This window comes from Halichoerus grypus, chromosome 6 (assembly GCF_964656455.1).
Source record: "Halichoerus grypus chromosome 6, mHalGry1.hap1.1, whole genome shotgun sequence".
NCBI classification, from domain to species: domain Eukaryota; kingdom Metazoa; phylum Chordata; class Mammalia; order Carnivora; family Phocidae; genus Halichoerus; species Halichoerus grypus.
Genome location: NC_135717.1, coordinates 39,972,905 through 40,000,606, shown reverse-complemented (window position 1 = coordinate 40,000,606; position 27,702 = coordinate 39,972,905). Strand labels below are relative to the sequence as shown.

At 57.8% G+C, this 27,702-nt stretch overlaps 1 protein-coding gene and 1 long non-coding RNA gene across 6 annotated transcripts in view; one reads left to right on the top strand and one right to left on the bottom strand.

Moving 5' to 3' along the window:
* Positions 1-27,702, top strand: part of LOC118530132 (uncharacterized) — an 89,839-nt gene that overhangs the window by 34,329 nt on the left and 27,808 nt on the right. The gene's annotated exons all lie outside the window — the stretch shown is intronic.
* The window catches only part of LMF1 (lipase maturation factor 1), a 95,506-nt gene continuing 74,115 nt past the window's right edge, over positions 6,312-27,702 (bottom strand). For 2 of the 4 annotated variants that reach the window (XM_036083406.2, XM_078075013.1), the window contains 6 exons: positions 20,160-20,327; positions 8,514-8,697; positions 8,224-8,377; positions 7,853-8,036; positions 6,875-6,987; positions 6,312-6,534 (listed from right to left, as the gene is read on the bottom strand). In XM_036083406.2, the coding sequence (XP_035939299.2) occupies positions 6,360-6,534; positions 6,875-6,987; positions 7,853-8,036; positions 8,224-8,377; positions 8,514-8,697; positions 20,160-20,327 (978 nt within the window). In that variant the 3' untranslated portion in view covers positions 6,312-6,359. The remainder of the gene's footprint in view (positions 6,535-6,874; positions 6,988-7,852; positions 8,037-8,223; positions 8,378-8,513; positions 8,698-20,159; positions 20,328-27,702) is intronic. The other 2 variants (XM_078075014.1, XM_078075012.1) reach the window with 2 other exon arrangements.

Here is a 27,702-nt window from a genome sequence, read left to right as displayed (position 1 = left end):
AGAGTTCGTGTATGGTCATATGCTGGCTCTGGACACCCACTTTCTATCCCACTGGCTAAGCACAACCTTATGTAATGGCCTTAAGAGAATCTAGCCCTATGCACTTCACACAAAAGGGATGAGTACTTTATCTGCTTGGCTCCCCTGCATTCCCACTAGATCTTGGCAATGTGAGGTCTCCTGGCCTCTGAGACAGGGAGGTCCAGGGTCTTGGGACGCTTAGGAGGTTTTTCTTGGTTTTTGTTTTATTTTTAAAAATTGAGGTTAAACTGACATTACCACAGAGTTAAGCGTTTTAAAGGGAACAGTTGGTGGCATTTCGTGTATCATAGTGTTCTGTAATCACCACCTCTATCTAGTTCTGAACTGTTCCATCCCCTCAGAAGGAACCCCTCTATCCATGGTTCTGTCACTCTTCATTCTCCCCTCACTCCAGCCTCTAGCAATCACCAATCTTTCTGGCTCTACAGACTTACCTGTTCAAGATATTTCATATAAATAGAACCATATAATAGGTGATCTTTTGTGTCTGGCTGATTTCAGTGAGCATAATATTTTGAAGGTTTATCTACATTTTAGCAGGTGTCAATACTGAAAACTATTCCATTGTATGGAGAGACCACATTTTGTGTATTCCTCTGTTGCTGGACATTTGGGTTAGTTTTCGCCTTTTGGCTGTTGTGAATTGTGCTGCCGTGAACATTCATGCACAAGTATCTGAGTCCGTGTTTTCAGTTCTCTTGGATATGTATACCCAGAAGTGGAACTGCTGGATCTTGTGGTTGTTCACCCATGTTTAACTTTTTGAGGAGCTGTCAGACTGTTTCCACAGTGGCTGCACCATTTACATTCCCACCTGCAATGTACAGAGTTTCCAATTTCTCCACATCCTTGCCAACGCTTGTTATTGTTTATTAAAAAAATCACAGCCACCTAGGTGGGTGTGAAGTAGTATCTCATTGTGGTTTTCACATGACTAAAGATGTTGAGTATCTTTTTGTGTGCTTTTGGCCACTTGTGTGTCTTCTTTGGAGAAAGGGCTGATCGAGTCCTTTTGAATTGGGGTTTGTCTTTTTTGATGCTCAGCTGTATATATATATCCTGGATACTAGACTCTTATCAGTTATATAACTTGGAAGTATTTTCTCCCACTCTGTGGGTTGTCTTTTCACTTTCCTGATAATGTCCTCAGATGCACAAAAGTTTTAAATTTTGATATTGTCCAATCTATCTGGTTTTCCTTTTGTTGCTCCTGCTGTTGGTGTCCTAAGCATCCATTGTTAAATCCATGTTTTCTCTTGGGACTTTTAATAATTTCAGCTCTTTCATCCATTCTAAGTTTTTTTTTATTTTAAGAACTTTTTTTTTTTTAAGATTTTACTTATTTGACAGAGAGAGACACAGTGAGAGAGGGAACACAAGCAGGGGGAGTGGAAGAGGGAGAAGCAGGCTTCCTATGGAGCAGGGAGCCCGATGCGGGGCTCGATCCCAGGATCCTGGGATCATGACCTGAGCTGAAGGCGGATGCTTAACAATTAAGCCACCCAGGCGCCCTGAGTTAATTTTTGAATACAGTGTGAGGTAAGGACCCAGCTTCATTCTTTAGTGCTCTAAGGCCTGCTTTCCCAGCACCAACTGACCTTTCCCTGTCTTGGCATCTTTGTCAAAAATAATTTGACCATATGTGTGAGGGTTTATATTAGGTTTCCATTCTATTCCTCTCGTCCACATGTCTTTTGTTATGCCAAGACCACACTGTTTTGATGACTAAAGCTTTGTAGTAAGTTTTCAAATCAGGAAATGTGAATCCTCCAACTTCTTCCTAAAGATTGTTTTTGTTATTTGGCACTCTTTGCAATTCCATGTGAATTTGAGCGTTGGCTTTTCCATTTCTACGAAAAAAAAAAGGCCATTGGAATTTCGGTAGAGATTTCATTGGCTCTGTAGACTGCTTTGGGTAGTACTGTCATCTTAACACTATTGTCACGTGTTTACAGATGTGGGTGTCTTTCCACTGATTTAGGTCTTCTTTAGCATTTTTTTTCCAGCAGTGTTACGTAGTTTTTGAGTGTACAAGTCTTTTGCCTCCTTGGTTGTTTTTTGGTAGGTATTTTATTTTTTTGAATGCAATTGTAAATGAAATTGTTTCCTTAGTTTCTGTTTTAGATTGCTCATTGCTGGTGTATAGAAGCATATCTGATTTGTTGGTGTTGATTCTTTTCCCTGTAACTTTGCTGAGTTAGTTTATTAGCTCTAGTGGGTGTTTTTTCTTTTGGTGGATCATTGGAATTTTTTATGTATAGGATCACATCATCTGTGAATAGAGGTGGTTTTACTTCTTTCTTTTTACTTTAAAGCTTTTTGTTTTTTTGACTAATTGCTCTGGCTGGAACTTCAGTACGGTATTAAGTGGCATTGATGACAATGGGCATTCTTGTCTCAGTTTGGATCTTCGGGGGAAAGTTTTTACTCTTTCACTATTGGCCCTGGGTTTTTGCTAACTGTTTATTATGTTGAGGAAGTTTCCTGAGGGGCTTTTCTCATGAAAGGGTGTTGGATTTTGTCAAATGCTTTTCCTGCATCAGTTGAGAAGACTGTGTGCTGTTCCTCCCTACCCCCCGCATTCTGTTGATGTGATGTACTGCAGTGATTGATTTTCTTAAGCAATGCCATTTGGTCATGGTATATAATCCTCTTATCATGCTGTTATTTTGCTAGTATTTTGTTGAGGATTTTTGCCTACAGATGCAAAAATTGTAAGGGATATTGGTGTCTTTGACTTTGTTATCAGTGTAAAATTGGCCTCATGAGTTAGGAAGTTTTCCCTTTTCTAATTTTTTGGAAGAGTTTGGGAAGGATTGGTGTTAATTCTTCTAAAATTCTTGGTAAAATTCAGCAATGAAGCCATCTTGTCCAGTATTTTTCTTTATTGGGAGGTTTTTGATTACTGATGCAGTCTCTTTACTTGTTGTAGATCTTTTACAACTTTGTTTCTTCCTCAGTCACTTTTGGTAGTTTGTGTGTTTCTAGGATTTTGTCAGTTCAATGATGTGATCTAATTTTTTGGCGTACTGTTGCTCATAGCACTCTTGTAATCCTTTTTACTTCCATAAGGTCAGTAGTAATGTCTCCGCTTTATTTTGATTTTAGTTATTTGCATCTTCTGTCAGTCAAGCTAAAGTCTTGTTAATTTCATTGATTACTTTAGGAGTTTAATGGTCTATTTGCTGATATGTCAGTCCCACTTTACTCAGTGGCTTTGAAACTGCATTCCTGAGGATGATGGCATCTTTGTACTGTGTGGATACAGGGCAGAGAGGTCAACGTGGGGAATGGACCCAGGGAACAGGTTGTTGTTGTGCTGCTGAGCAGGGGACCTTCTCGGCAGATGGAGGCAAACAGCTGCCTCAGGACTTGAGAGGCTGTCCTTCCCAGGAGCCTGCTCACTTCTAAAAGGGATGTTAATCATAAGGGTGCTGGGGGCTTGGGGCTGAGGGGTGCTTGGGGGTGACAAATGCATGTGATAAAATTAAAGATAAAAGCCGCAAATCCATTCATCTGGAAATTAAAATCCCCACCTCTATTTTTTTTGATGAGTTAACCGGGAAATCAACATTTCTAGAATTCAGAGAAGGTTCACAGCGTCCAGCAGAGGCTGCAGGTGCAGCTGGGGGTCTTTAGCCGCATTTCCTAGAGATGAGAAGGAGGAATAGAAAGAAATGGAAGTTTTCAGTCCAAGACGGCAAAGAGTGAACGCCTGGACTATGGAGGAACGAGCTAGTGAACAGGAGAGCTGACGGGAAAACCCAGTGTCGGGGCTTTGAGACTGACAAGGAGATAAGAAAGGAAAGCCCAAAGTATGCATCAGGAATGGAGAAGGGCCATTGCCCCAGAGAGGGGGAGAGTTATGGAAGTTACAGGGACATAACGGTGAACAGCGTGAATAATCGCAAAAGAAACTGAGCGGAACAGTTATGAGTAAGAACTGCTCAGGTTCCCCAGGCCCCACCTGGGCCAGTTTTAGTCATCTGTAACATTCTTGGATTCCCCACTGTGTCCATCCTCCTGCAGAGCCCCTGGGCCTGAGGTGTGCGGACCCTGTGCAGCCAGCCCCCAGTGGCCTGGGACCGCAGAGCATAGGACCGTCCCAGTGCAGATGCAGGAGACCCAGGGGGAGAGGGGGCCACACCAGGAACTTGATGCCCCCGGGGGTCTCCGATCTGAGGACCCTCTCAGCAAGTGAGCAGATGTCTACGCCCCATAGTTGGGCGAAGGCTTGTGCACACCCTGCTTCACATGTGGCGTGGGCTGCTGTCCCTGGCCCCTCCCTTGAACCTTGGCGCTTTCCCCCGCCCCTTGGGTTTTGGAGGGTGAGGGCAGCATCTCTGGCACGTTGACCTAAGCCTGACGCCCTTGGCTTCTGCCACGTCTGTTTCTTACCAGCTGGGAGGAAAGAATGCACTCAGTCCACCTGGACACAGCTGTCCGGGGGCTCCTCAGACCTGGATGGCTGGGGAGGAAGGGTGGGCTCACATCCCATGTCCCTGAGCCCCCATCTCCTGAAGTTTCTCTTGTGTTGACCAAGAAACAGCAGATTCCGAGAGAGGGCAGTGTCGGGCAGAGCAGACGCAAACAGAGTTTGGGCCTTTCTCCTTCGTGAGGTGGACGGTTTATCCAGGTCAGGCCCCCACCAGCCTGGTGTGTGACCACGAGCAGCTTGGGCCCTGGAGGGGTGTGGGCTGTGTGGGTGCTGGCATGGGAGCTGCCACAGCAAAGGCCCTGTGGCCTGGTAGGCCGGTGGGGTGACGTGCTGACCCCAGGCTTGTGCTCAGTGAGGTGGGGTAGCCACGGGAGGATTGTGAGTGGAGGAGGGATGCGGTCTCTCAGGAGGTTGTGGGCCTCCGGCTAGGCTCTGTCTGCTGACTCATGGATGGAGGCTGGGGGGCCCTTAGCCTCTGGAAGGGTGGAGGCTGGGGGAGGAGATCTGATGGGGTCCCTTTTGTCAGAGGCCCCAGTGCCTGGACCTGGAGTCCCCTGCAGTGGCCCCCAAGGTGAGCAGATGTTTGTCTTGTCCCAGGACGGGTATGCCCCCAAGGCCTAAGCATTGTGTGTCTCTTAGGGGTTCCTGGGAGACCGGGGGGGTGGGTGCAGAGCTGGACTGAGGCCCAGAGAGGAGCCCCCGGGCAGGGGTTCTGAGTCCCTGGGTGGCAGTGAGCCCAGAGTGCAGCAAGAAGGGGTGGCCACCCAAGCCCAGGCCCCCTGCCCCCTCTGGTGCCCCCACCCAGCGGCAGAGCTCCTGGGACAGCCCCCCAGGAAGGGCTGCCCAGGCCACGGCGGGCCGGTGGTCAGCTCCATGCGGCTGCCGCGGGCAGACTTGCTGGCTCCAGGCTCCTCGTCTGAGGCCGAGTCTGTTCTGAGACAGACACAGGGAGCCTGTTTCCCTGCGAGCAGGAACACGGCCTCTCTGTTGGCACCTGGACTGGCTGGCCCCCCAGGCGGGCTGTTGGGGGCGGGCGCTCCACACAGACCCGCGCTTGTGCCCACCTCGGCTGGGCCTCCTGCCTGAACCACCTCGTTTGTGCCGGGATCCTCTCTGGTGCAGCCAGGCCTGCTGGACAGTTGGAGGGGGAGGAGGGGTGGCCTGCCCAGTGACCGGGGCAGGGGCCTGTGCCACCCGGTGCTTGGCTGGTAGTTCAGCAGGGATACCACCCCTCGGGTGGGACTTCGGTTTGCTCACAGCTCACATCAGGCAGTAAAGAATTGGGGCCACACCCCACTTCAAATGGCAGAGGGCCCCAGAAGGATCGCCAGGCAAAGAATCATCTAGTCAGAACTGCTGCTGTGGGCACTCCCAGGGCCCAGGCCTGCAGGTCAGGGAGGGTGGGGCGGGGGGGAGGACTGGCCCACCCGAGGAACAACAAAGGGCTTCTGTCCATGCCTCTGGATGCTGGACCTGGGGAGGCATGAAGGTTCTGAGGAGGACCGGGAGCCGTGGCTTCTCCCTTTCCCAGTCCTCTCCTGGACGTGGGGGGACGGCCATGGTGGGCTAAGAGCACAAGCAGGGAGTGGCAGCTTCCTTGTGGCCACACCAACCGTGTGATGGGGTTCAGCTGCCCGGGTGTAGGGGCCTGACTGGGGACCAGCCCTCCCCTGTGCTCTGGGGGCTGGTGGACACCACGGGGTCAGGAGCTTCATGGGGCTCTCTGTGATGAACATGCCGGCCCAGGGACCCCCCTCCTCTCTCAGCCTGCTTTCCAGGAGGTCTGGGTGCAGGGCAGGGGTGCCCGAGCACACGACACTTCACTCCAGCGACCGGGCCTTCCTGCTTTATTCCTCTGTGCACAGACCTGGGGCCGCTTCTACTCCAGTTCTGGGTACGGCCACTCCCGTGACCGGAAGTAGTCCTCTAGGTCGCGGAGGCTGAGTGGGGGGAAGTAGGGGCCGATCCTCTTGCGGACCCACCACTTGCCTGCAGCAGCGTGCTGGCCCCCAGGGCGGCTGAACTTGTACCTGTAGTGCTCGCCCCGGACCCACCTGCAAGGGGAGACCCCACGTCGGGTGGCCTGTCCCTCTGCCTGCCGAGCTGCCACTCCTTGGAGGGACAGACCACCAGGCCCTGCCATGGGGATGTCTGGAAGAGGGCCAAACACGCAGCTCTGGAGCCCGTTGGCATTGAGGGGCTCGCCTTGCCTTCTGGAGGCCCCCACACCTTGAGCAGGCCAGCAGTGCACAACAAAGGGGCTGGCCCAGAGCCTGGGGACCTTTACACCCAGGCACGTTTTCTCGGGTCCCGAGCATGGCCAGGGGTCCATCTGTAGGAGGACCCCTGAGAGGCTGCGGTCGACAGGGGTCCCGTTCAGGAGGGGAGTCCTACCTGGGGGGCGCCCTGTCCTTGAAAGGGTTGAGGGCCAGTAGGGACACAGCTGTGGCGTCGTTGGCCAGGAGCCTGCCTGCCAGGTGGATGATCCACTCGTTGTGCTCGTAGGTCTAGGGGTGAGAAAGGGAGGGGGTGCTGGCTCCAGGCACAGAGCCAGGGATGCAGGGAACCCTTGGCTCCCTGCCTGGTCACCCTCCTGCGTGGTGGGGGGTTAGGCTCTCCTGCCTGGTGGGCCCACACTCCCTCCCTGCTCTGGCTCATTGGGCAGGTGTGTGTAGACGGCTCCTCTGTGGGGTGGGCTGGCGCAGCGCGGTCCTGTTCTCGGGGAGCGGCCCCCTCTGTGATACGGTGAGTGGACAGCCGGCCCACTAGACAGTTTCCACATCAGCCTCACAAAGAGTCCCGGCTTGGGAGTAAGGGGCTGGCGAGGGTCCAGGCCCAAGAGCAGAGCTCACCCCACCGTCTCTCTCTGCCCCCCACCGTCCCCCTCTCTGCCCCCCACCAGGGCTCTCAGTGGTGGCGCCTGCCAGCCCTGGGGTCTCACATGAGTGACGGTCTTCACAGGCAGATGGGACAGGGGCAGCCCTACCAGGCCTGTCTTGTCATCGCTGGTGGGGACACCCTGGCCCTCTGCACCCACAGACCCTTGTGCGAGGGTGTCCAGGCAGTGTGGAGACCCCCACCTGGGCTGTTCAGAAGCAAAGCCTATGCGCACAGAGAACACCAAGGGAAAGACCCGGGAGGAAGACGTGGCCCAGGGGGCTGGGATTGTGTCCTGGGTGCCACACGTTGTGTGCCCGGCCCGCTGCCCCAGGGTGCGGTGCTGGAGGGGCGAAGACGCCCCTGTCCCATGTCAGCGAGGCCCGGGGAGGGTGTCACATGGAGTGACCTCACCCCCACCAGCCACTTTGGGCGTCCCCACCGAGGTGGCCGCAGCCTCAGGAACACACCCGGGAGGGGAGGGGAGGCCCTTACCTGGAAGGCAGCAAACCACATGAGCCAGTCCAGGCGGTGGTGGTAGGGGGAGATGAGGCATGGCCGCCGCCCTGGGTCACCCGGCTTGCACTTGAACTCGTAGTCCTCCCACACGGCGTCCGGCGTGCTGGCGTTGGGGCTAGCTGTGCCCTGCAGGATGACCTCTGTGCGCTCCTTGGTGATGCTGCGGGGAGACCGAGGCAGGGGCTCTGGGCGCACGAAGGCAGCTGCTATGCCTCTGCACCCTGGCTTCCTTCTGGAGCCGACCAGGGTGAGGGGCTGCCCCCTGGAGGGTCGAGGGGTGCTCCCTCAGGGCCCTGGGTCCCACGTGTGCACACAGTGGACGGGGCGAGGAGCGGTTGCACCCGTACCTCCCGAAGGCGCCGTACGTGTTGACGATCCTGAGAGGGTTGAAGGAGGTGTTCATGACCTGCGTGGGACTCAGCAGGTTGATGACCACGGGGACACTGAGCCAGGCCACCAGGATGCCCAGTGCCACGTGCACTGCCCGCCGCACCATGCAGCCTGGTGGGGGGCAGAGAGGGGGACGGTGGGGTGAGCTCTGCTCTTGGGCCTGGACCCTCGCCAGCCCCTTACTCCCAAGCCGGGACTCTTTGTGAGGCTGATGTGGAAACTGTCTAGTGGGCCGGCTGCCACTCACCGTATTGCAGAGGGGGGCGGGCCCCTCGGGCAGCCTCCTCCTGCAGCTTCAGGACTCGGTCCTTAAGGCCACCGGGCCCGGAGGGAAACAAGAACCCCAAAGTGGCGTCATCGAAGCAGGCCACGCTGGGCACCATGGTCAGCCAGTTCAGGAAGCTCAGGTTCCCGCTGATGATGAGGACCACCTGGAGGGTACAGGGCAGTGCCTGAGCCCGGGCCTGGGGAGCTTGCCGAGGACCACACCCGCAGCAGACTCTGTGCAGGGCGTGGTGGCCGCAGTGCTGGTGTGGGGGGCAGTGACGCCCAGAGGGCTAGCCTTTTGAGAAGCAGACAGGGTGCTCGTGCCGATTCTTGAGGTGCCTGAGGGCCGGGCCCCTGTCTCCCCACAGGCCGCACGCCCATCTCTCTGACCACCGGGCCCACGCGTGTCCATGCCTCAGCTGATCTCCGAGGCGGGTTCTTGCTAGAGCCCTGAGCGGGACCCAGCCTGCAGACACCTCTGTTCTGGCCTCTGAGGCTGCCTGATTCCTACCCACAGAACTGGGAGCTGGCCGCTTTGTGCGGTTTGATGCTGTAGTCTGTGTTTGGGGCAAGCGCTCTGGTGACTGTCAGTGGGTACGGGTCTGGGGCAGTCCCCAGGGACCTGTGCCCGAGTCATGTGGGGGGTGGACAAGGCTCTTGCTGCTCACCTGGAAGTTAGGGGTGAGGGGGTACCTGTCTGGTTGCCCTGACCTGCACATCTAGCAGCCCCCCAGACACGTCCACAGTGGCCATGCATGAGGCCGGCCGGGGCGTCTGCTGGGTTAGGCGCGGCTTCGTGGAGTCCGACCTGCACTTTCTAGGCTCCGTAAGACGGAGCTGGCCGCTGTCCCTCCTCAGAGGCCTCGAGCAGCCCCGGCTGGCTCTGCCGCAGTGTCTAGGGTGACACAAGGTCTAGGAAGTCCAAATGGGCCTGCCCTGTGTCCCAGTCCCGCTGGGCTCATCTACAGACTTGGTACTAACTGCACGGTGGCAGTTTTCCCATAAGGCTCACCTTAAAAACGACTTAAGCATCTTGGTCTTAAGAACGAAGGTCACAGAGTCTCCAGGTGGATGGAGTGCCGACACCCTGGGGGTTCCCTGCACCCCCAGCCCGTTTCCCAGCGAGCTGCTGGCCGTCGGAGGCCTGCAGCCTGGAGCCGCCTCTCAGCTGGGACTTCTGGAAGGTTCCTTCTAGCAGCTGCACATTTTGTACATTGTTTTAGTGACTTAGAAATAACATCTTTGGCCCGCTTATGATGACCCTGTCATTGGGCACTGGAGGGTGAGGAGGGGAGGCTGCTGCGCCCATGCCCTGCCCACGGGCAGCAGGCTCTCTGAATCCAGCCGGCCCTCAGGGACCACGGGCAGCATGCCTCGCAGCCCAAATGCGCCCGATGGGGGGGCCTCCTGTGCGGGAGGTCCCCGAGCAGGCCCCGATGCCCTGGGGTGTGGCTCCCTGGGCATGAACAGACGCCCCCAGAGCGGCATGGACTCGGGAACCCGTCAGGAACAGGCAGCGAGGAAGCATCCCGGACCACACATTCCTGGCAGATCCACATTCTTACTTTTTAAGCCAAGTTCGTTGAAACACGTGATAAAACATACCCATCTTAAGCATACAGCTCAAAGGCTTTTGACAGGTGTCTACTCTCATGTAAATCACTGTAAAATCCAGAAGGTTACACCCCAGACAGTCCCTGACCCCCACCCTACGACCTGTGAACTGACCTCTGTCGTCTATCACTCTGCCTGTTCCTGAACTTGGTGGGCACCAAGCCCCGGCGTCCGTGGTGTCCCGGCTCGGGTCTGAGACCTGCCCAGCGGCACGTGTGTGTGGAGCTGGGGCGCGCTGCCCTGCGCCTGGACAGAGCTCGCCTGGTGCACCTGCGGGGCCGGACGGGCCGGGGCCTGTTGGAGGCGCCAAAGCCACCGTCCTTCTAAGGCAGCTGCTTTTGTGACATGGTGGCATCTTTAGAAGGGGAGGGCTTAATTCACAGAGTTACAAGTTCCCAATTTCTGAAAGCTTCACAACTTGCTGTGTGTCCTGAGAAAGGTTGGGATGAGGATATACATACCAGATGTTGCAGGTCCAGTGGTGACGTTTAGCTGTGAATTAGCTTCTTGCATGTGGTGGGAGGCTGAGGGCTCTTCCTCACCAGGACTCGGTGTGGGGCAGCCAGCCCTCTGCTTGTGCCAGGAAGGGAGGGGGGCCCCAGGACGAGGCAGGGGTGGAGGCTGTTACGGCGTTCACAAGCTGCCGCAGGGCCCCAGGGAGAAGCGAAGATGGGTGTGGGACCCGGTGAGCTGGGCAGCGGCCAAATGGACCTGCTTCCGGAGGGACTTTGAGAAAAAGATGAAACCAGAACACTGCAAAATCACCCCAGAGGCGAGAGGAGAAAAGCCAGAGTTTGTCTGCACACATGACCAAACGGTCGTATTTCTGCACCAAGTACGAACTTCACAAGCCCACGGCTGTCCACCAAGCAGAGCAGGCCGTCTCCTTGCGCAGGTGACCAGACAGGTGTGGTGACACGGCCTCGCCATGGGATGTTGAGCGCGGGGTGTTGAGGTCAGACCTCCCAGTGTCTGGGGTCCCACTCGTCCTCCCCGGACGGCCCGTAGATGCCAGGAGCCAGGCTGCCTCAGCTCTTCTCTGCAGCAGGCAAGACACACGGCTGATGCCCAGCCCCATAACTCCTGAATTTTCATTACAGCCGGGTCCTGATCCTGGCGATCGGGGAGGAATGTGAGGTCACAGACGCCAACCTAATGAGGGTCTGGCAGGAGGAGCCGTGCTTTCGATGGGTCGTGTCAGTTTTATGGATTACGACGGCTTTTTATGAGGTGTGACGTGAGATGTGTGGATTCATGGCTCTCCCAGGATTAATTTGGAAAACTGGTGTTCTTGGTTCTGAGCCCCCAAATAATGATTTCTCATTCTTCACTGTCTGCGACGTTAACAGCCCCTGGGCCGCAGTCTCTCCCACAGCTGTGGTCCCAGCTGGCGGGCTGCTCTGGGCACGCTGGGCTCCTCTCCGGAGTCTGCTGCGCGCCGCATCCCTGTGCCTCCTTCCCTGGGGGGGGGCCTGACCTCCCCAGGCCAGCAGGACCCTGACACTCCGCTCAGCTCCCCATTCTCTCCCAGCTGTGTCAGCAAGTGTCCCTGAAGCTCGGCTATGCCTTCTCCTCTTGGGAGTCTTGGCCGTCTGGCAGCTCTGTGCACCTTCTCATGAAAGTTTTCATGTTTTGTGTGGTGTCGGTTGGTGGTCTGTTCTATCTGGACCCCTTTCAGGACGCTCAGGGACTGGCGGTCTTGGTGCAGCTCTCTGGGGCTGTGGGGGGGTGGGGGGTGGTGGTGGCAGAAGCTCCCTCCGTTGCTCTGTACGCCCGATTGCAACTGAGACAGTGACCCTGCCTCCTTCCCCCACAGCCCTAGTGGGGCACGTTCCCAAACTCTGTTCTCATGCTGGGTGGGGCGCCAGGCACGTGGGGAACCCTCATACCTGACCCTCAGAGCCCCTCTCGCGCTGCTGACCACCAGCACCCACCTCTAGCCCTGCACCCTCACTCCGAGCCTCATACCTCCCAGAGACACGGCCACCGTTACCAGTGAAAAACCCAGCAGCGGCGTGGCCGTGGGCCAACCTCTGCAGGTGCAACGAGACCAGCCTGTGCACATACGGAGACACAGTCTCGCCCCCGGCCCCTCACGGCCTCACTGAGACCCCACAGAAACCCAGGCCCAAAACCGCTAATGTGAAAGGGCGCTCCTGTGTCGGAGCACAGCCATAAGAGTACCAGGCGAAAAGCAGATGGCAATCTTCAGAAGATGGGTTTGAGAAACCCTTGAGGGAGGACAGACAGATGGAGCAGCGCCAAGGGCTTCCTGGTAGACCTTACAGAAGCTCCCCAAGGGGGTCCAGGACACCCCAGTGGAGCGATGCGCAGGCTCTGGCGGTCTCTCATGTCCCAGGATAAATTAGAAGTTAAGACGGTGTAAGCATTTCAACTGAAAGATGGAAAACTCAGGGAAAGCGGTCCATGGAGTGCCACGCCTCCAGTCTGAGAGTGGAAGGCACGGCACGTGAGGCATTTTTGTCATGTTCTGGGGCTGCCCAGATGGGGGGGTCGCCCACTCACCTCTTTGGAACAAAGTCAGGCTGTGGGAGCAGGGTGGTCACATGGTTTTTGCACAGCAGCTGCCATATGGAGGAGGAGGGCCCAGCCATGGGGTCTGGCTCCCCCCTGAGAACTAGGCGGAACCACGTGGCCCACTGTCCGCCCACACACTGGGCCTCCCCAAGTTCCATCTGCAAACACCCAACAGGGAGGACAGGGTCAGAGGAGAGCCCCAGAGACCCTGTCCAAGGTGCCCCTTCCATTTCCTCCAGCATCTCCATCCTGTCTGCTTCCCGGGAATAATCTGATCACACGTTCAAGCACATCCTTCCTTCCACTTCCACCACGTAGAGCCCAGCAGGGATGAACTTGGGAGTTTCTCGACTCACGCAGAGCCCTCGGTAGCTGGAGTGCCACCACTGACCATGACCCTTCATCCCCGAAAAGTGGGGCCAGCCTCTGTGGCCCAAGGCCATGACCGTCCTGCCTCATCATCAGGGGCCCCAGGAACACTCTGACTTTGCATCCAGGGCGACTGGCTTCTCAAGGCTAAAGGGCCTGCAGGTAGCAGTGCTGTAGCTGGACGGGGGACAGAGCAGGCAACGCTGGACCCTGGGCGGCCACACAGACCCACGCCAGGCTCTGCTCTCCCCGGAGGCGTTTAGTGGACCTCGGCCCAGGGAAGGAACCCTCGGAGGGCAGAGCTTGATGCTGGGGAGGTCGAGGTGGCTGGCTGGCGCTGTGCCAGGAAGGAAGCACATAGACCAGTAGTTGCAGGGATGGCCCGGGTGCCTTTGGGTCTGCCAGCCACAGAGTCATAGGCACGTGGAAGCCCCCACAGGATGTGGGTGGAGACCCAGGGGAAAGCCAGGCACACAGCAGAGACCCTGCGAGGCCCAGGCCTGAGTCAGACCCGCCCGGCACGATGAGACGGACTCGTGAGTAGGTGAGCTGCTTGGCAGGGAAGAATTCAGCACCGAGAAGGACACAGTGTCCACACCCTCACCAACAGCCCACGGCGGCCGGTGGCCCGTCAGGATCTGCAGACGTGTGAACCACAGCTGGGATGGAGAAAGGCTCACGAGAACAGAATCAGAGGCGGGAGAAAATCTGAAACTAGTAGATAAGAATGTCAAAACAGCTACTATGAATAAAGTAAGGGATTTACAAGAAGACGTCATCACAAACAAGAGAAATATGAAAACTGTGAAAAAGAACCACACGCACATTGAGAGCTGAAAAGGGCACGTAAGAACTGGAGCGACGAGTGGATGCAGGGACAGGAGAGTCAGCGGAGGTGCGGGCGCTTTCTGAACCGAAGCACAGAGTGAAGTGGGACACGGCGCCTGACACACTGTGCGCCACGTCCCAGCAAGGGAGGGTGGCAGAAAAAACACCAAGAAATCATGTCCAAAAATTCTAATTTGACGAAAATGATAAATGCACAGATCACAGAAGCCTATGAAACCACACGTGACCCAGATCGCTGAACACCAGTGAGAAAGAAGAATCTTCTGGGCGGGTGGAGGGGCAGAGTCACATGGCGAGCAAGGGTGAGCGCGGCAGGGGGACCCCTGCACAGACCGAGGGCACAGCTTTGCCGAAAGAAGAACACCGTCAGGCTCCGACAGCACTGTGGCAAAAACACCCTGAGGGGCGCTGGTTGAGGTAAAGACGCCCGCCGGCGGCCTCTCCAAATGCTGCACAGTCTCCGGGGAGGCCCCGGTCTGTACGCAGGGACACCGAGTCAGGAATGCCGAATCTGTACGTGAGTAACTTTCGAACATCTTTTCAGTTTCCTTAAAGGATCATTGTGTAAGGGACAACCCTGTACCGTGGTATGGGTGCAAGGCACAAATCCCTGTTCTCCTCCACTTACAACAAAAGCATACCAGGAAAAAGCGCCATCAGGAGCCTCCACTGGCCACTCCCTCAGCAGCACGCTGGCTCCCAAGGGCTTCGGTGTGGGACCTTAACCTGAGCCTTCCTGGAGGGGCAGACGGCCCAGGCCACCCTCAGTGGCCCACCACTCATAGTGGACTGGGGTTTGGCAGCCACGCCTGGGCAGAGCCCCCCTGTTTTGTTGCAGAGTCTGCTCCGGGGCTCCATGCTTCCCTAAGCGGGGGGGCTTCTCCAGCCTTTGAAAAAAACAGCTGGCTTCCCCCGTTCCCCCTTGACTGTGATCACCAGACAGAGGGGCCCCAACCCCGAAGCCTTGCCGGATGCTGCAGGAGACACAGGCCTTCTTCCTGAGGGAGGCTCTGTCCTCCTGGATGCAGCAGGAAGAGGCCTGGGGTGGGCCGAGGCCCCTGATGCCTGGTCCACAAGTCCGTTATCCAGAATGTTCTGGCACAACAGGATTCTCGAGGTCTGACAGTTTTATGTGGGTGAGGGCATAGGAGCATGTGGTGAAAGGCTGCCCACAGGCCCTAGATGCCTCTGGCCTGCCCAGCTCTCCCTTGGTGGGTCTAGGGGGGCCCTGGCACAAACCTATTTCCTGCCCCCCACTTTGTCACATTCACATGGCGGGGCCTCGACCCAGGGAACTAGGGTTCCACAGAGCACAGTTTGAGGGATGGAGCCCTGGGGGTGCAGAGCCCTCATCAGGCACACACTGGCTGTGTCCCCCCCCCCCATCCATCTGGATGGTTGTTTTTAATAAGAAAAATGGAATTTGGTGTTGAGTGCATGGCCCCCCATGTGCTGAGGGATCCTGTCTGTCTGGTTCTTTCCTGGCATGGCTGCAGCCTCTGCCAAAGAGGACCAGACCCTTGGTCCATCTGTTCACACCGGCCGTGGAGCCTAATGTGCGCCTGTGGGTGGGCGCGGAGCAGGCTGCTGGAGACCAGGGCTAGCGGTAAGCAGGCAGGAAGCGGAGCTGTGAGGGTGGAATCCTGGGCCCAGGAGATGCCGAGCAGATGTCCTGGGTGATGCAACACCCCCCGTAAAGGAAGGGGATGGGTTTCTGGAACTCTCGAGCTGGGTTCTCAGTGCCCGTGCTCTCACAGAGGACACATGCTCGTGGGCAACTTTCTGTGGCCAGGAGCCCCGGGCATTTATCCCAGGACTCCAACTCTGGGCATGTGGCTCGGGGACTGGGGGAGGCAGCTCTCTGTGCCTGTCGCCATGGTGATGGCCCTCACTGTGACCTGTTCCTGACTCTGGCCAAAGTCACAGAGGGTGGAAGGAGCAGGACATGGCAGGAGGTGGAGGTGAATCTGGTCTGGGATATAAGACCAGTCTCTGCACCGACCGGGAGCCACTTGCCTAGTGAGCACCTGCTCCCATGCTAGGATGGGCGTCTGGTCCCAGCGCTTGCAGAACCCGACCACTGCCCCTGCCAGGGTCTCCCCCTTAGCCTCAAGGCTTGACGTCAGAAGGCAGGGGCGTCTAGGACCGGGCAGTTCAGCCTGCCTATCAATTCTCACGTGCACCTCCAAGTAGACAATGGACCCGTGGCCTTGCAGAACCCTCTGGAACAGCTGTGTAAACGGAGTGTAGGAGGAAAGGAGCATGTTCACATCCTCAACCCTCTCCTGAAGGAATGAACGGAAACAAACAGATCCAGAGACGTCCCTCGGGGTGTTGGGTGCAGAGACAGAAGCGTGGCCCCTGTCAGGACAACGCATAAACCCCCACACACTGCACTGCTCCCCACAGTGACCGGCCCCCCAGCACAGCGCAGTGCTCCCTGAGATCCAAGCTCCTGCCGTGAGACTGTGCCCTGCAGCCCCCGTGCCTGAGACCCCACACGGCCTGGGAGGAAGCTGGACCAGCTGTCCGTTTGTCCTCTCTGCTCTGCAGAGCTGGCAGCAGACCGGGCCTCGGAGAGCCACAGCGCTACCCCGGAGATGTGCGTGGACCCGGGGCTCCCAGGGCCTTTGGGGGACGGAAGGCTAGTGTGTGGGCCGGTCTTCTGGAATAACGTCCAGAGCTGCAGGCTGACAAGATCCAGTTCGGGCTGTCCTGCACTCCTATGCCACCCACTGTCTACCATTACCCACCTAGGCAGCAGACCTCAGAGCCGGCTCGGGGCCCACCCACATGGCTGCTGGGAGCTATCCACACTTGAGCCCTGAGCCCCTCTGCGTGCCACGGAGACACTGGTGCCCTGGGCCGGGATTCCAACTTGCTGCCGAGCCGGGTCCAGTTAGCCAGTGGTCACCCTGAAGTAGGACCCCTGCCACAAGGGCACTTTGAGAGCCCCGGTTCAAATTCCACTTTCCAGGAGCCGAACCCTTTACATCTGCTCTGGTGGTGCAAACTTCCTTCACTTACTCTCTTAAGCGACAGGACAGTTTGCTTCTTGTTGGCATTCGTCAAAGCCAGGCTTCGGGTTTTGGGGAAATTGGTAGGTGGAAACCAGTCCCCACAGGCCCAGGCAGGTTTAGAGCCTGGAGAGGGTCCCAAGTGGTCCAAAGCCTGGAAAAGCAACTAAGGTTGGCGGGGCGGGGGCCGGCTAACGAACGCCTCACAACCCGAGAGCAGTTCTCCACCATGTGAGCACAAAGCCGAGCAGACCCACATTCCTGGCACGGCTGTGCAGGGCAGGATCCTCTGAGTTGCCTTGGAATTGGGACAGCAGGGAAGGGTCCGGCACGAGGTGGTGCCCACACTGGTGGACCCTGTCAGGGTTGCTCACGCCTCTGCCTGGAGTTGCCTCCTGCTGGCTCGGGACCATGGGAGCCCAGGGCTCCGGGCGGGCGGGCAGGCATGGAGCACCGTGCCCCTGCCCGCCCGGGGTGGGGGGTGGGGGCTCGCCGGCCCAGCCATGGCTCTGCCCTCGAGTCAAGTCTGGTCGGTTTATGTGTAAACTGTGGTGCACCCAGACCATAGAAGAGTGAGTTCTTAGGCCAGGAAGACGAGAACCCTCACATGCACGTTACTAAGTGAGGGGCGCGTCTGAAAAGCCTATCTCCCAGACGACTCCAGCCACGTGACATTCTGGAGAAGGCCAAGCTACGGAGATGGCAAAGGGTCAGTGGCTGCCCCGGGCTTGAGGAGAGGGGAGGATGAGTCCGGGAGCACAGAGTGTTGTCAGGGCAGAAGGGACTTTGACACCTCGACGGACACCTGTCACTATACATTTGTCCAAGCCCAGAGGATGCACAACGCCCACCAGGTGACCCTGAAGTAAACTCTGTACTTCCACTGACGAGCAGGTGTCCGTCTGGGCTCGAAGGTTGTAACTAGTGTGTCACATGACACACCAACATGGGGACCGTCTACACCCTGTGCTCTGTCTTTCCATAAATCTAAAACTGTTCTCGACGAGAGTATTAACGAAACAACAGCTAAAGCACTGGAGTGGCGAGAGTAGATGGCAGGATGCGGCCAGAGCAGAGCCTTAAGGCGGCCGAGGCAGCCAGACAGGGGTGGAATTTGGGGAGTCTGTGCACGGACCATGCCTTCACCTGCAAGAAACCATGTAACTGATGAATTAGAAAAAGTGGGACAGGGGCGCCTGGGTGGCTGAGTCGTTAAGCGTCTGCCTTCGGCTCAGGTCATGGTCCCAGGGTCCTGGGATCGAGTCCTGCATCGGGCTCCCTGCTCAGCAGGAAGCCTGCTTCTCCCTCTCTCACTCCCCCTGCTTGTGTTCCCTCTCTCGCTGTGTGTCTGTCAAGTAAATAAAATCTAAAGTGGGACAGCGAGAACAGCTGAAAGGAATAAAAGGAAACACAAAGATGTGAAAATAAGTCCCAAACTGCCAGTTGAGATGTGTGCACCTGCTAGTTAAGAGCTCACGTCGGCCCCCATCGGGTCTGCTGCGACACAGGCCCAGTACCCGGGAAAACAACATGCAAGCCCGGCCTGACCAACAGCCCCTGCGGGGCCGAGTCCGCGTCTCGCAGCAGCCCTGCCTCTGCCCTGCACGCTGTGCCCCAGGAGAAGCACCGTGAGCAGAACCGGGCGGACCGCTGCCACCAACGGACCTCACACACCGGCAGCCACACATCGTGCACACCCACACCGGCACGTCATCCCCAGGGACGGATCGCGTGCACAGTGTGACCAAGCAGAGTTTCTCCTGGCAGGGGAGCCTTGTCGCACCACGTCAGCGACTTATGGGCGCAGAAAGTGATCTTCTCACAGCGGGTGCGGAAATCCACTCGTGACTGAAAGTACCCGAAGTAAACTAGAAACAGACGCCGCACACCGCACCCTCCACCGGCCTCCCCTAGGCTGTGGGAGTTGAGAACATGGCAGGAGCCGCGGGGACAGGGCCTGGACCGCCGGCGGCGACACAGCGAGCCCCACTAGCCGAGCGCTGCTGCCGCTGCCCCAGGAACTGCCGCAGGGTGAGCAGCCGGGTGACGATGGGCACTGATCAGCCCAGAGGCCATTACACCTGACGACTGCGGGGACGTTCGTGCCGTTTGCACACTCAGCGCAGAGGAAGATGTTTTATGTGAAAATTCCATTTACAGTATCAACAAAGACAAGGAGGCTGTGCGAACACACCCCAGTGTGGACGAAACCTCCTGCCCCGACCCGTGGGGATCAGTTTTGCTTGCGTCCCGCCGGATCCTGCGCACCACCGCCCACCGTCAGGCCCTCAGCCACCGCGACGGCCCGCACGACAAAGGCGGACACCCGCACAGCCAGTGAGGAGGCGAAGCAAGTGGGGCTCCCGGGCTGGAGGGAGAGGAGACGGTGCCGTTCGAGGTCACGCCCGCCTGCTCATGGGCCTCCCCTCACACACGCGCCCACAGCAGGTTTATTGTAACGGCGAGAACCTGGAAACCCCCGGAGCGGCCACTGACAGAACAGGCTGTTTGTACGTGGGACATGGGAACCGAGGGGGCGCGGCCCGACAACCCCTGACACCTCGGCCAAGCGGAGCGGGCACAGTGCGCCCCACAACGCTCCCAGTCCGTGCACTCGCTGCTAGCTGTCCCCCCACAAATACAGCAGCTACGACAGAGGAGGTTAAAGTCCCAGCAACTAGTGAATCACTGAACACTACGTCAGAAACTAATGATGTACTATATGCTGGCTAAGTGACTTTAAATTAAAAAAAAAAAAAGGAATTTAAAGTCCCAACAGTGTTTTTCTTGGAGGTCAGCAAGTAGATGCCCCAGTTTAGGGAAAGGAGAGGCTGGAGACTGTCAAGGCCCCAGAGGAAGTCAGTGGTGGAGCCTCCGCTCACTGGGGAGCGGGCCTGTTCCATGGGGATGGAGGCTGGGGGGCTTGTGGTGCAGGAATGGGGCAGAGTGGCGGGTTGGGGCACCCCGGGGCTAAGGGCTCAGCACAGTTGTCCACTTGGAAATAAAACCCCGCCAGCCTCTTCCTCAGAGACTGCCTTACAACGGCTGGACGGCTAACCTGTGAGAGGGGTTACTGTAACCATGAGAGGAAACTCCTAGAACCTACCGCGGAGGGCTTCCCAGGCGCATCCTCTGGACACGAGGGAGGAGCAGGTCCTGGGCCATCTGCCTCGTCCCCCCAGCAGAGAGACTGATCTCGGGGACACAGTTACGGGGGTGACTCTCAGGTGTGGGCTCACCTGGAACAGGATCTGTAAGGCCCCATGGAGGATGCACATCCGCCGTCCGAGGAAGATGAAGAAGGGCACCACGAGCTCCAAGAAGTGGTTGCTGAGCGTCTCAAAGCGGTGGACCCACCATGGGGACTGGTGCAGGAAGTAGGCCGCAGGGTTGGGCACTGGCTGCGTCTGGGGAACAGAAGGAGGCCCGTGAGCTGAGCCTGGAGCTCCACCCCACAGGGGACCTCTGCCACCCTGGCCCTGCCCACCCTGTGCCCACTGGCTGTCCCAGGAGAGCATCCTGGCCGGGAAAGGCTCAGGGGAGGCCGGTCCCGTGGACCCTTCTCCGGCAGCTCAAATGCCTGTGGCCAAGATGTCGGACTGGGGTTGGTGGGAGGAGGATGATGGAACCGAGCATCTCAGCCTTCTTGGGCTGCGCCTTCTCCCTGCCTGGTCTCCTGTAATTCTGATGCTGACCCCTTGGGATACCCCGAGGGTCCTGGGGACCCAGGGGCAAAGGGATGGGCACTAGGGGAACCCAGGTTTCAGGCCAGCGCTCACATGCGGTCACATGCGGAGATTTCCGCTCGGAGGCTGGTGGAAGCTGGGGGTTCCGGCCTTGTGTGTGTTCCTGAGAACAGCCTGCAAGCATGTGTGAGGGGGGCGGGGGCGGCTTGTCCCGGGGGCCTGCGTGTTGACTCAGCCGTGGTGTTGGCCGCCCTAGGGCCCAGCTGACGGGCCCTGTGCCTCTGACCACAGCGGCCCAGTCTTCCCCCAGACCCCTGGCAGCAGCTGAGGCTGGGAGCCGGCCACGCAGAAGGCTGTGGGGGGGCGGGGTGCGCTCCCAGCCAGAGGGGACGCCCAGGTGGGGACATGCAGCCATCAGTGAAGGGCAGGGGTGCTCCACAGATAAGAACGGCACCCAGAGCGCTCCGATTCCGGGAACGGTGTGCGGCCCAGCATATCCGCCACCCCACCCCAACTTGCACCAAGGTCAGGGACCCTGGGCGTTCGAAAGCAGGTGTGGGGGGAGCCCAGTCCAGGTGAGCGGCCTTGCTCCTTTTCTCGCCGCCACGGGGTCTGAAGCCTCGTGCGCCGCCATTCTCCCTCCTGGGGACTTGAGCTCTCCACGCACACACCATCCGAGGGGAACGCCGGGGCCGAAGGGACAAACGGGCAATAGTTGTTGGGTTGGCCTGGTTCCAGCTTTGAAACTCAAACACGCTTCTGATATGAAACGACCTTTACTTGTCACAGATGGTTTAGCTCCTGCCGCTGCCCCTGGAGTCCTGCGCCCACCCCACCTCCCCGCCCCCCAGTCTCTCCTGCCCCCGGACACAAGGAGGTGCCTGTGCTGCTGGCCCAGGTGCACCGGCCCCGTGGTGCCCTGCAGAGCACGGAGCCTCCTGCCTGGACGCGCAGGGTGGCAGAGTCGGGGAGAGGCGGCAGGAGGAAGTCCTGCAAATGGCAGCCCTTGGCGGACTTACGCCCCTCCCCCCACTCACACTCAGGGCTGGACGTGGCTCCAGGTAGGACAGCCGCGGGGGAAGGGCCAGCCACTGTCCCATCCGGTTCGAGTTTTCTTGCTAACTTTCCATTTGGACACCATTTCTGACTCAAGAGGAAAGTTAGAACAGGAAAGAAAATCCCTGAATGCCACGCTCCGTGCCCGTGCTCCTTGGTCTTCCCACCACAGAGCAGAGAGAAGCAAGCTGCTGGGCCCCTCAGCACTTGAGCGTGAAGGGCCAGCGCGCTCGTGGCACGGTGATCACAAGCAGGGACGTGGGCTCTTGTGCCCCACGGGCCTGACTGGATGTGTTCAACGAAGGGTGACCCCAGGCCGTGTTGCCTGCAGCCCCCACGCCTCGCCAGCCTCCCATCCGAGCTTTAGGAAACGGACAAGCGCATTTGCACAATGTCCCTCAGGGTGGGTCTGGGGAGGCCCGCAGGGGTGACAGGGGCACGTCCCGGGGGGCCCAGGGTGGCCGTGTGCCTTGGCGTGCTGGCATCCACCTGGACTTCTTGATTGAGGGGTGTCAGCCAGGCCCTGCCCTGCCCCTTGAGGCTGACAGGACCGGCCTCCTGCATTCCAGCAGCCTGGGATGGTTCTTGTCAGAATCCATGGCTCCCTTGGCCTCTGAATGGTGACTTCCGGGTCCACTGTTCCTTCTGCATTTATTAGCTGGCTTTCTACTGCAAGGTCGTGTCCCTCCAGCCTGTTCATCAGCACTGGTGTGGGCATGTGGGCTCTAATTCTTCACGGCCACTCATTCTGATGTGTCCACAGCACTTTCAGAGACTCTCCCTGCATTCTGGCCCTCAAGATGTTCCGGGGTCATCTGAAACCCTTGCCGCTGCCACCCCTCGGTGCGCCGCTTTCCCCGGGGAGCCCTGGTCCCTCTGAGGGGAGGCTGGGAGTAGGAACCCAGCCTGGGCGTGAGGGCCGCTCTCTCTGGCCCCTCCGTGGGCAGAACTAGAAAATAGGTGAGTGACTGTGTCTCCGCTGTCCTGCACCCACGCCATCTCGCTCACAGGGCTGTGCGTCTCTCTGTGTTCTGAGTGGATTTCTGCAGACGGGGGGGGGGGTGTCCCCATCTTTGCCCCAGGGGCTCTTGGCCACTGACACCTGTTCCCACCTGTGAGTGTGAAGGGTGCCCCTGCCACATGGCCTCTGGGCCATTTGCTCTCTCCTGAGGTTTCTGCCACACCGAGTCCCCCAGCCGTGCAAACCCGGGACCGACGTGTGGCCGAGACACTCAGTGGATGGGACACCTGGTGGCCGCTGCTGACGGAGGAGTGCAGTGCATGTCCCATGATGCGGCCTTCCCATTCACTGTCCCACGGGGTCCCCGAGACAGGCAGCCCCGTGTCCTTTGCCCTCCAGCGCAGATGGTCCACGACTGGCCGATAAGCACAAAGGTCTTGGTGTCAGCTCTGCAGAGAGGTGTCTTGGGCTGGGTCCCTTCTGAAAAGTCACTTGGTGCAGCTCTGTCGGGGCCGCTCGGTGACAGGATGCAGACATGAGGAGAACGAGCAAGCACGCAGGGAGAGGACGCACTTCCCTTTGGCCTTCAGAGCAGTCACTCCTTCAGAAGTCACTGCACCAGTGGGTCACATCTGCTTCTCGGGAGCTGTGCAGTCCTCCTGCATCTGGTGAGGACTGCTCAAGGACGGGCAGTCCCGGCTACTGGTATGACACGTCTATGAAGAAAAATAAACAGAGCTCGCCGTGCTTGCTTGGAGCCTGGGGAGGGAAGCCAAACTCTTCACTGACTCAGGGAGAAGCTGCCTCATGCGTCCATTCCTTCCCGCGGAGGGGTGCTAAGGCCGAGGTGCGGGCAGCGGCAGTGAGCGCGCGCTCGGCTTGGCCTCAGGGTTTTCCAGCAGAAATAACCCGTCCGTCCGGGTCCGGGAGAAGCTGAGCTGTCCCCGCGGCCTGGCAGAGGCCCAGCCTGCAGGCTGTCCAGCCGCCAGCCCCACCTTCGGGCAGCGATGCTCTGTCCACCCGGGGCCGGCTCACCGTGTCCTCTGCAGGCTGGCACCTGGGGTGAGGGGTGGGGAGGACACCGGGCTTGCAGGGCATCTGACACCGCCCCCAGGTCACGCCTGCGGCAGCGGGAACCCAGACAGAAGACCGCTGAGGGAGTGTATGAGGGTTTTGAGGAGAAGGCTATGGCCCAAATTGGTAATCTCCATGGGGCAGCTGCTGCGAACTCTTGTTGGCGCACGCCTGTGAAGCGCTAAGACCTGCTCAGCGGAAGCCCCCACCCGACAGCGCCAGGAAGCCCGCGCAGCCTGGGGGCAGCCGGACGGCCGGGTGGTCGGCAGGTGTGAGCCCAGAGTGGCCCGTGCCCTCCACACACGCAGGCGCCGTGGAATTCCTCCAAAGTACGGCTCTACTTTCCCAGGGCCCGCACTGCCCGCGGAGGGACTGGGCTCCTCCTGTGGGTTTATGACCTGCTGGGCGCCGGGGGGGGGGGGGGGGGGGCGGGCAGCTCTACCTGCGCCGTCTGCATGACCGGGGAGGGTCCCGAGGCCTCCCTTCTCCTGCAAGCCCGGGACAGAGTTTTATTTTTGTTTGTACTGAAGCTGGAAAAAAACAGTGTGTCATAAAATCTGGCCGTAAACCCTGGAAACGGCGTCTGGAACATCGCACCCCATAAAGCAGGGGAAGGAGAGCCCAGTGCTGCCTCTGGCAGGAAACTCGGCCACGCTCACCCTTGCGGTCGCAGCTCGTTGGAGAATTGCGGCCAAGTGTCCAGAGGGCCGCTCAGTTTGGATGCCGGCAGCTGGCCAGCCCTGACCCCTGAACATTCTACAGCTGGTTCCCTTAAGAAGAGACACTTTTAAAGAAGAAAAACATGAGGAAAACATGAAGGGTGAGGAAAACATGAAGGGTGAGGAAAACATGAAGGGTGATAAAAACAGTTCCAGGATTTGGGGAAAGCAACATTCCTTCATATTGGCTCCAGTGCCGTCCCTTCCAGGCCCTCAGTGCTAAGTCTGAGAGAGACAGGATGGCTTTTTCAGCCATTTTCCCATTTTAGGGACTGTAAACTATGTGTTTGAGGTTTTAATGAGAAAGGGAACACACATAATTCTTGTCTGAAAAACAAGTTTCTGCAAACCCTCAAGCTGCCCACATTGCGTTTCAGCAGGAGACTCTGTGAAGTCGCACCCCCTCCATCAGCCCAGGACCCCTGCCCCTCGCGGAGCCAGGGGCTGAGGTGTCCACACAAAGGCCACTGGGAAGTCTGAGTTCCCGTCTGTCTTCGGGGTGGGGGTGCTCCCCTGTACACCGGAGGCGTCTGCCTGCGGGCGGTTCCCTGATGGCAGGAGAGGGCAGATCGCTTGCACCTGTCTGGTGAGGGTCTTAGGATAAACCCCGAAGACTGACGGTGTTCGCGCACGGCTGGTGGCTGGCTTCCCATGGGCACCGGGAAGGGTAGGGCTCCAGATGTCGGGGTCGAGGGCTCCGTCCTGAGTGAGGCCACGGCGAGCCCAGCGGTGGCCACACGGGTGCTCATCTCGGGAGCTGGGGCCACCCGAAGGCCACCTCCCCTTCCTACCCAGATGACAGGCGATGGAGAAGGAAGAGTGAACTGTAAAGGTGGTGGCGCACAGGACGGGGACAGGACTGGACACTGGGGTGGGCTGTGGTGGTGCCTCCCCAAGAGTTGCACCCCAGCACTCCCCCTCGGGGGTGCACTTCCCGCCTGACCGTGGGGAGAGGCCGTGTCCCAGCAAGAGGGCAGCGCAGCCACATCTTTCAAGGATGGACGTAAATCTGCCAACCTAGCACTCTGTCCCTGTCAAGATTCTCCCAAGCAAGGGGGAGAGAGGCCTTTAGACCAAAACCCTGCCGGCAGCAAACCCGCACACGAGCAAGGTGAGGGACGTCCGGTCGGCAGAGGGAAAACACATGGAGGCCAGGTCTGCATGGAGGGGAGAGCCCTGGATATGGTGAGTATGAGGGTGAACGCAGGAGGCTGTCTGCCGAGTTTCATGAAGTGTCCTGAAAGGATAATTTGAACAAAAATAGTAACAACTGGTACGTAATCGTGTGACCACAGCTGCAGGAGGACCAGGAGGGAAAGTGAGAGTGTCATTGTCACGGTCCCATTCAGTCCTGTACGACTTACAGGATAAGCACAGTCCTCACTTGGAGGAAAGCTGTGACGTGCGCAAGAGTCTCTGTGAACCCTAACACTACCACGAAAACAAAACAGAGCTAATAAGCCAAGAGAAGTAAGGAGAAGGAGCTGTAGAAGACATCTAAGTAATTCAAAAGAAGCAGAAAAAGATAAAAAAAGATCTAAACAAATGGGAGAAATAGCAAACGAACAGCAGGATTGTGGTCTGAAACCATGTCAAAGTGCCCACTTGGTGCAGACGGTCAAAACATGCCATTGAAAGGCAGATTTTAGGGGCGCCTGGGTGGCTCAGTCCGTTAAGTGTCTGCCTTCAGCTCAGGTCATGATCCCAGGGTCCTGGGATGGAGCCCCGCGTCCAGCTCCCTGCTCAGCGGGGAGCCTGCTTCTCTCCCTCTGCCTGCCTACTTGTGCTCTCTCCCCCTCACACTCTCTCTCTCACAAATAAATAAAATCTTAAAAAAAAAAGGCAGAATTGGTCAGACTGGATAAAACAACAAGACCCAAGTGCACACCGCGTGCGAGACACACACTTCAAAGGTGAGGGCGCATGGAGGGGAGCAGTCAGGCCCGGGAGGACGTGGCCGTGCCAACACGGGTGGCAGGCGAGCTGGAGCGTCTGCGTGGGCGTCACACAAGCAGACCTCAGAAGGACCGTGACCAGGGATGAGAGGTCGTTTCTTAAGGCTGACGGAAAGAGGATCACGAGGAGGTCCCGGCACTCAGACACTTAACGCCCTCGTACCAGAGGTTCTAAACGCGCTGAGCAGAACCGCAGACGACCATGGCTAGAGATCCACAAGTCCACAGTTCCTGCTGCACATTTCAGGCCCCTCTCTCAGCACTGGCTAGGACAAGGAGACAAAAACAGGGACGTGGGAGGCCTGAAGCCACTTATCAAGCACTTGACTTCACGAGCACTCACACAACACAGGACATTCCTTTTTTAGGCTCAAATGCAACATTCACTGAGGCCATATTCTGGGCCACGAAACAAGCCTGAATAGATTATAACACGAGTCATCTCTGACAATGACGGAATTAAATTAGAAATCAGTAACAGAAGGATACCTGCAAAGTTCTCACCTATTTGGGAACTCGGTCACACTGACTGACTAGCCTTCACGGAGTACACACTCCAGTATATGTGTCACTAATCTGACGACAGCCTTGGGGTTGTTACCAGTTTAAAGTCGGGGAAACAGTCGAGCCGTGAGGTAAGTTCCTTAGGAGCATATAAGCCAGAGTGGCCGCGAGGGGGCAGGCAGCACGGGTCTGTATGAACAGCAGGGAGTGCCACGGCCCTGGGCTCAAGTCTCAGTGCTGGCAGCAGTGACCGTCGCTGACCCTGAGGCTGTGCCCCTGCCTCTCATGGACTTGGCCTTGGTCTGGTGGGGCTTGCCCTTCCTGGTGACCCTGGGGCATGGGCTGCACCAGAAGCGCCTGGCCAGACGGTGTTCCCCTCCTGGCCCCAGCGCAGACTCCTCCAGTCCCCAGTACATACAAAAAAACATTTTCCCATAAAATCACTAAAACCGCCAAGGGACAAAGCATATAAGCCCCGACTCCCAATCCGCTGGAGGTAACTCAGTCACGGCTTCTATCAAGTTAACATTTGTAGCTTTCATGGTAATGTCAACCTTGATTCAAATTACTTCCAGACTAACCGACCCTCATCAAGTTACGGTACAAAACAGCTGGCAACCCATGTCCTGGGGCTGCAATTAAAGGTAGGACCCCCTGGCCTGAGACACACACAGAAGCCTCCTGAAAGCCTCCTGAGCGGGGGCTGGTCTCGGGAGGCAGGAGGAAGGTTCTGCTGTGCTGGGTGGGGGCACCGGCGCAGCACCTAAGGCCATGGGCATACCTGGAAAGGGTGTGCGGGCTGTGAAACATGGTGGTCAGTGCTCTGG